This window comes from Dermochelys coriacea, chromosome 7 (genome assembly GCF_009764565.3).
Source record: "Dermochelys coriacea isolate rDerCor1 chromosome 7, rDerCor1.pri.v4, whole genome shotgun sequence".
Taxonomy (NCBI): domain Eukaryota; kingdom Metazoa; phylum Chordata; order Testudines; family Dermochelyidae; genus Dermochelys; species Dermochelys coriacea.
The window spans coordinates 4,277,508-4,286,264 of NC_050074.1; the positions used below are offsets into that span (position 1 = coordinate 4,277,508).

Sequence of the window (8,757 nt, forward strand, 5' to 3'; positions counted from 1 at the left end):
TCTACTCCTAAATTCCTTCCAGCCATATGCTCATGTAGGCATGTTAGTGTGTGACAAATGAAAATGCTTTTTCATACAGTACAGTTCCCCTTGATTTGACTGATACAGGTAAGAGCACCGCCCTCTGTGGAAAGACATCAGGGGAGCTCCATGAAAATGTTTCAACACAGGTGGTAATCAGGCAGGTGTATACTGTTGATTAGCCTCTGCAGTTACAGTGCTGAGATGGAGGATCTCAACTCGACCATTTCACCAAAGTCATTTGCACTGTTATCCAAAAGTCTATTATAAAAATTAATTTCCTCAAAATATTATGAGCAAAAATGGTCTATAATGATTTTGGCTTATAACTGAACACACTGAATGATACTTTCCTTCATAAACTCGGATGAGGACTGTATATTAAATTTTTTTATGTGAGGAATACCCAATTGTAGTCTGTTTTTTTTTAAGGGGAAGTAAAATGTAATTTACCATGTCTAGTGAGCTTCTGTCTGTAAAAGTTAAAATGAACTCTAAACAATTCAACCTAAAATGAATTGTTTTTAATTTTAACATCAATGACTTGGATGTTTCTCAGTCTGTTTGTTCAAGTCAAAAGCTGGCCAAGTCTGGAGGCGCTACATTTGTAAGACACTGCCAGAATCTCTGAGCTCTGTAAATACACTGGTATATGAGGTCGGGCCGGGGGGGGAGAGGGGAGGAGGAAATCGCCTTCCGTCACTCCCAGGCAAGGATATTTTCCGGTGGATTTTTACAATTGTTGTGAACCATTTGAAAAGTGATTTTCTTTCTTCATTTCCACTATTAGAGATTGATCCTCATCTTGGCCTCTTCTTTTCTCCCCATGATAATGCTTCATTAGATGTACAGGTGCTGCTGTAGTTTCACACCTTTAGAACCAGTGTATGCTGCCAGAACCCTGGGAATCACTGAACATGTCTGGTAACTATCCCAGGAAGATAATTACAATTTATTTTTCACTTGAGGAGGCTAAATGTGCCTTTGACATGGTTATAGTGGAAACCTGCCGGTTGAGGCAGCATGATGCACTGATACGCATGCAAAAGCGATGATAGGATTTGTTCCACAGCGTGATCTCAGAAGAGCACAAGCCATCTCTCAGAACCATCAGAGAGCAGGGAAGGGCAGAAACGTTGTCAGAACCAGCACGTACATTACCCATGTTACCGTAGGCCCTTGGGATTAGGAACTGACAGAATTGTGCACTGTACAGATCCATAGTAAGAAACAGTGTCTGCTTTGAAGTGCTTACAATCTAAATAGCAAAGACGGGCAAAGGAAACTGTGTAGAGACTTGCCCAAGGTCACCCAGCAGGCCAGTGGCAGAGTTGGGAATAGAGCCTAGGTCTCTTGATTCCTCATCCAGTGCTCTTTCCACGGAACACACTAATCAATGTGGTGACGATCGTCAGTGTACATGAGTAGGGGTGAAGGTGCTATTCAGTCATAATTCTTCTATATGCTGGAGCTCTTGAGGCAAAATTGGTTGATGTTTAAGTGAAGTCAGGGAAAAGTATGGAACTAACTGACAGTCCTGATGATCAGAGGCTCACAAAAATGCATTGATACAGATACTCTTTTTTTATCTCATGAATTGCTTTAGAAATAAAAGAGTAGCATTCTACATTAAAATGCTGCTTTTAAAAAAAACCTTAACGATTTTCAAGATAAACTTATTTAGCAGCTGTAATAGAACTGTAGAAAAGCCTGTAATGAATAAAGAAATGTGAACATGCTGGCAGAAAACGGGTACGCCATCTAAACAGGCCGGCTGCGCTATTTATCCATTGGTTTGTTATTAAAATTCATTGCCTTGTATCTGGTCCCTGGTTACTGTCCTAGTAAAGCAGCCATGCTGTTAATCAAAATGCTAGTTAAAGGAATTCTGCTGTGTAATATTGTTTATCTTGGATTTGTAACATCTGATGGAAGGGCAGCACTGTATGTCGCCTCAGTTAAGTTACAGGAATAGACAATTTATTTGATTGTGTTCATTTTTACAGATGCAGATTTACTTCTACAATCCTGACGACTTTGACAGTTTTGGAGCAGCAATTTTAGAAAATCGGATAATAGGAGCCATAGCTGTGTTTTTTCAAGTAAGTTAAACAGTGGCTAAAGCACTAAAACCAAAGAGTTCGCCGACTCTTTTTTATTCATTGAATTGTTTCTTATTTAATGGATGCATCTGTTTTCTTGTTCACACCTGTCTAAATGAAAGATATTTCATATTGTCTAATGTGTGATTTAAAATGTAAAATAAGTATATTTAGAAACATAATGAAAATTTTTGCATGAATTATTCTGATTTTATAGCTACTTGACTTGTGCACAGATTGGAGAGCACGTTTATCATGGAACTTACTTCGCTGCTGAAGCATCTTGCTCAAGTTCTCAGAATGTTAACAGACTTGCATAAACGTGCTTCTGTTTGTAGAAAATTTTAAACTCAGACATAATTTGCCAGCAGATTAATCAATAACTTCAGTCAATTTTTCAGTAGTAGTCTCTTATTCTGAATTGCCACAGTAACAAGTTCTTGGGGAGACCATATTTCCAACTCTGTGAACTTATGCATTTCTTGTTTTAATGTATTTTCAAGAATATGAATGTTCAATTAGTTCATTCGTTGGTTCAGCGCACTTGAGCCCTGCAGTCCTTTACAGAGACTGCGGCATATGATGGCTGGCAGGTCACATCAAATTGAGGTGGTGTTCAGCATCTTGGGCTTTTTTGTCATGTTACATCATAAGAGAGGCTTTACTTTTCTGACTGGTGGATAAATTGAGGAGAGTGTGTTGAAGCAACTTTACACCACTGGGCTGTCACAAACAGGGTAGTATCTAATGAACAATGTGAAACAACTAAAGGTAAGAACATAAGAACAGCCATACTGGGTCAGACCAATGGTCTGTCCAGCCCAGTATCCTGTCTTCCAACAGTGGCCAATGCCAGGTGCAATTGTAACACTGACAGACCCTGGTCGTTGGCAAGCGGGATCGAACCTGGGACCTCTGGAGCTTAGTGTATGAGCCTCTACTGCATGAGCTAAAAGCAAACTGGCTCTTAGATAAGAATGTAGAGCAGACTCATTTCTCTCTCTCTCTCTCTTGCTCCCTCCCTCCCCCTCCTCATGGTCTCGGTGCCACTAGAGGGAACAGAACATCACACCCAGAAGGTGTGTGGGTTACACAATGTTCCTTTTTCGGAAGAACAACAAAGCTCATGGTACATCCTGTTTCTCTAATGAGTTTCAGAGGCATTGCACACCTTTGGGAAAGTAGAGGGTTTGTCCTGAAGAGCAGGTTGAGCTTTTTATTACTTTTGTGAAGCTGAATTAAAACATATGATATGTGATTGCAAGAAGAGATGATTCTGTTCAATTGAAAGGAATATGGACACATGGGTATACACGTGTTGTCTTCTTTGTTAGATGGGCAGACCTGACTTCGCTGCCCAAAGTAAATATGGCTTATCTTTTCCTTCTTTTGATTTTGACCACATTCCATGGAAAAGAGAAGGGGGCAGTTCCCCAGCAGGTATAAATTGTCATACTCCATTGGGTTGACTTCAGTGGAACTGTGCTTGCGGAAAGAAGCGGGGAAGAGGAGTGGCAGGGTTGGAGCAGGGGGAGGGGTCTTGGGGGGAGGGGTAAAGTGGGGGTTGGGCTTGGGAGTCTGCAGCAAAATTTTAAATCAAAATGGGGGTCCTCGGGCTACTAAAGCCACTGTAGAGTAGCCCTGATTAGGGAGAGCTGTGTCTAATTGGTGGATCAGGATGGATTGGTGTCTAATTGGTGGAGCCCCGGAGGCTCCTTTGCCCACTACCCAAGAAGTGGAAAAGGCACAGGAAGTGGTCAGGAGGAAGAGAAACTTTTTTCAGATGTCTCTAAAAATTCACTGTGATTATTTTTTGTATTCCTCCACTTGCAAAACCAGGTGCCGTAGTTACTGTGAGTTCCACTTTACAGGGCTCAGAGGGAGCCATAAAACCCACTAAAAATAATGTAAGGTAGTACTTCAGTATTGTAAAACATCCTGATATTAAGGTATCTTGAGCCCAGTTGAGTGCTGTGACTCCTTGGGGGAAGCAGGGAATCCACATTTTTCAGATTCCTAGCCCTGAAGGGCTTTAATGATGTGACATCTGTATGATGATGCAGCTGGGTTCCTGTGTTGCAGGTACCATAAAATGTGATGAACGCTCTCCCATATCTCTGATCATTTCCAAAGAATGAGACTAAGCTAAATCTGAGGCATAGTGACCTGATGATAGGCCTGCCTTGTAGTTGCAAAGAATTTTTTTTTCTCCTAATTTTTCTGCCTCCAAGTTTGAATTATAAACCAGTTATGTATTAGTGATTCACTTTTTGGATCAGTTTGAAGACTACCTTTGGGTAACTGTACAAAAGGATGACAAGTCACCTGTGCAAATGTCTAGCTATCTGGGCCCTAATCCTGCAAAGATTTAAAGTTGTGAGGAATTTGGCACACCTGGAGTAGCCCCATTGACTTCAGTGTTAAGCATGACAGCTGCAATCTTGGCCAGCACTAGGGGTTGAACAACTGGGGAGTTTCTAGAGCTGAAAGCATGTGTCTTGAGCTAAAGAGCTATGGTACATAGCGTCAGCTGGATGAGACTTTTCTCCTCTATGGATCAGGGATGCATGACACATGCTGACCAGTGGGATACATAGGCACATGTGTAAGTCTTTGCAGGACTGGAGGGTTAGGGGATAGGGAAATTATTACATATGGAACTTCTGTATTTCAGTGGTTCTGAATAGAAAGAAAAAGCTTCAGATGACCTTTGCAATCTGACTTAAGACAAAATAAATGGGTGTAAAATTAAAATTGATATCTCCAAGGAGAGTAAATCATTATTAACCTTTGCAAACCATGATGCATATCTAAATATGAAATGCCCCTGACTGTCTGAAGGCTCCTTCTTTGCTCCAGTGGGCTTCTATTCTGGTTGTAATCTAGCTGCATATTGCATGCTGGGGCATATCATAGAGTGGGAGATAGTGAATCGTGACTTAGACAGACCAAAAAATAAGAAGAAAAGGTTTCCCTCTCTACCACTAGGTGCTGAATACTTCTCTTAACATCATTCTTTGGAGTATATGCAAATAACCTTATTTATCCTGATGTTTTAAATAACTATTTGCAAGTAGACACCTTGAAGAATGGTTTTCTAACTTCCGCCCAAAAAATTCCAGGATGTCACTGTCTGCTTTTTCTGTGATACTACTGGCCCTTCCAATATTAAACTCAGTTTCCAATTCTTTAGACGCTTGTTTTTTGTCTAGTAAACAAAGCCTTCTCTCTCTTCACCACTTAGGAATATGTTTCTAAGTGTTGGATTTATTATGGGACAAAGCTTGTTTTTTAAATACAAAAAGAAATTAAATAGTGCCGATTTTGCTACATAAATATTGTATCATGTAATGGATTTGCTAGGGTTTGTCATTAAATGAAGGCTTGAATTATTCCTAAGGTTTTATGCAGTGTTAGACTGGATTTGTGTGTGTACCACACCTAATTTATGGTCTGGTAGGTGTTTTGTGCTTGACTGATATTCACAAGTTCCTTCTAAACTCAGGTTCCGCAGTAAGTTCATATTATACTGAGCAATATAATTATTGGTGAAACATTGAATAGTTAAGAACCCTTCTTTTCCTCTTTTTTAATAATTTAACTTACACCATAAAGAATTTTTTTTTTATTGAATTCATTCTGTTTCAAGGGCACTTTTCAAGAATAGTACATTGGATCTGAACTTGACTAAACTGAAGCAATTACAACTTGGTTGTAATGAGTGCTGATGAAGTCTGTATTTTTCTCATTGCTTTCAGAGACTTTATCTCAAGCCTTATTATTTATTATTATTATTATTATTATTTTAATTGATGTCAGCGTAGTTGACCTTATGAGTGAATAAAATTACAAGGTTAAGTCGAATAAGAAATTCTTGCAGGTGCAAGCAGCATGCATTCATAGGTGTTAATGAGTTTGTTTTTGAGTGTGGTTATACTCCTGAAAAATGATTCTCTAAAATAATACCATGGGGTGTTCCATGTTGATTGTTTCTCAAGGACTCCATATCAGATGTTCTCAGTTTGCAAGTAAAGCAATGGGTTTTCTGCCAGCATGAGGCCTATGTGCAATTTAAGTCTGACTTAAGCCCTGATCAGCCTTGATCAAATTTCACCCTGCCAGCTTGTTGGAGATGCACAAGGCAGGAAAGAATCCAGTTTACTCTCCCAAAAATGAGTGGGGTCTGTGCTCCTAATAGAAGTCAAAACTCATTTTTGTCATTAAAAATTAGCAGATTAATCTCCTTGGATGCATAGGGAGCAGACACAGACAAAAGTGTCATCACAGTGCACAGTAAACACAATACAAGTCATGGGAAGAATTGGCCAGCCATCTCTCTCCACGATGTGCCGTCTTCACACAGCCTTGAGAAGTGTCCAATACTGCATCCCAGCCAGTGAGTCTCATTGTCAAATCACATTCATGGCAGGTGCCCCCTGCCCCGGCACCAGTTCCTGCAAAACTTGCTTTGGCAATCTTCTCTGCTTCCATGTCCCACAAATTCAAGTTTGCTTTGTCTGATTGTCTTGATAATATCAGGTATCGCTCCACTGATATGGTACATTTGGGCAGTTGCCTCCTCATTAGTCATATAGGAGATAGAGCTAATGCGCAACAATTGCCTGTAGCATTTCAATTTGAAGGCAGAAAGCCTCTGAATCAGGGTGGATAAAAATCAATGATTTTTTTTAATTAAAAATTGAATTTTTTTGATAAAAAGCTTTTTGAGGAAAAACCTATCTAAAGATAGTTTTAATTAAGATACATTATAGCTCAAAGATATCTCATTATGAAATAGGGATTATAAATTCTGATTCTATAGTATGAGACAATATATTCATGTAATGTTTAAGAAAAGTTTTTTGTAAATGAGTTTCAATAGTTCATGGATTAGGGACCCAATCTTATGGGGTTCCAAGGGCTTCTGTATAGATTATTTAGGTTAATCTCTCTATCTACCCAATGGGACTCAGTGCTCAGTCTAGAGCACAGGTGGACAAACTACAGCCTGAGGGCCACATCTGGCCTGCAGGACCCTCCTGCCTAGCCCCTGAGCTCTTGGCCAGGGAAGCTGTCCCCCCTCCCCCGCAGCCTCACCTCACCGCTGGCGCAATGCTCTGGGCGTCGGGGCTGGGAGCTCCTGGGGCAGTGCAGCTGCAGAGCGTGGCCTGACCCGGTGCTCTGTGCTGCACGGTAGTGGTGGCGGCGGCACGGCCTGGGTCCAGCTGGGCTGCGTGGCTGTAGAGCTGCCAGCCACCCGTGCTCCAGGCACCGTGGGTAAGGGGCCAGGGAGTGGGGGGGTTGGATAGAAGGCAGGGGAGTTTGGGGTGGTGGTCATTGGGCGGGGGTGTGGATAGGAGTCGGGGCGGGAACGGGGTTGAATGGGGGCAGGGGTCCTGGGGAGGCAGTCAGGAAGGAGGGGGGGTTGGATGGGACGGCAGGGGGCAGTCAGGGGCCGGGGTTCCGGGGGCAGTCAGGTGAGACAGGGAGAAGGGGTGGTTGGATGGGGCAGGGGTCCCGGGTGGGGGGGCAGTCAGGAATGAGAGGAGGGGTTGGATGGGGCGGTGGGGGGAAGTTAGGGGCAGGAGTCTGGGGGCGGTTAGGGGACAAGAAGCGGGGGTGGGTGGATGGGGCAAGGGTCCCCAGGGGGCCATTAGGGAACAGGGGCGGTTAGATGGGGCAGGAGTCCTGGAGTGGAGGGGGCAGATAGGAGGTGGGGGCAAGGCCATGACCCCCTCCCCTAACTGGCCCTCCATACAATTTCCAAAACTCGATGTGGTCGTTAGACCAAAAAGTTTGCCTGCCCCTGGTCTAGAAGATACCATCAGAGATGCTTAGTTTTGCAGTTCTCAAACTATGGATTTGTGTCTCCAGAGATAACATGCCTGTGAACAGCAAAAATGTTTTTAAATATATAAATAATATATAGAGATGAGAAATAGCAGACTTCAACCCTATTGTCCCTCTGCAAATTTGTGTACACAGAGTCAATCCCTTACCTCTCTCTAAAAGTGCAAAGTTTCAAAAAGTTCAACAAATAGAAGATTTTTGGGGACAGAATAGATCTGGACAAGGAGAAGAAGTCTTGAGATAAATGTGAGAAGGGAGGGACAGGCAGTAGAAACAAAAGTGAAACTGTTTGAGCAGCATATTCCAGAAGTCTTGAGGTCTTTCTGAGTGTAGCTTTCATTGATTTGAGATCTACCGTACCATCCTCTCACTAGAAGGGAAAACCTATAATGGCAGCAGGCCATAAAAGAAACCACTTTGGGTCTCATCTATCTCTGAGTTGTGAAGAATATATATTAAGGTTATAACAACCAACAAGAATGCACTTTTATGTAGAAATCCACAATTAAATCGAGTCTTCCTGACTAGTGATTTAAACCATGATTTAAATCAATTTGATTTAAATCAAATCCATCCTGGTTTGAATGGCCTGTTTTCTTAGAGTCCATGTCTCACATACATGTAGCAAAATGCTGAAGACATAGGAGCAGATACAGTGAGGGAAAAAGGCTCCATTGTACACAGTTGCTGTCCTGACCATAACCTCACTTTAAGCAGCATTCAAGAAAAATACTGTATCTGAGGGAATATGGTAAGTGCTTGAGTACAAACAACAGTAGATTTG

General features: G+C 41.9%; 1 protein-coding gene across 6 annotated transcripts in view; it reads left to right on the forward strand.

Annotated features, from left to right (window-relative positions):
* PTPRG (protein tyrosine phosphatase receptor type G) overlaps positions 1–8,757 on the forward strand; it is a 610,478-nt gene that overhangs the window by 406,644 nt on the left and 195,077 nt on the right. For all 6 annotated transcript variants that reach the window (XM_038410554.2, XM_043518167.1, XM_038410556.2 and 3 more), the window contains exon 5: positions 2,028–2,123. In XM_038410554.2, the coding sequence (XP_038266482.1) occupies positions 2,028–2,123 (96 nt within the window). The remainder of the gene's footprint in view (positions 1–2,027; positions 2,124–8,757) is intronic.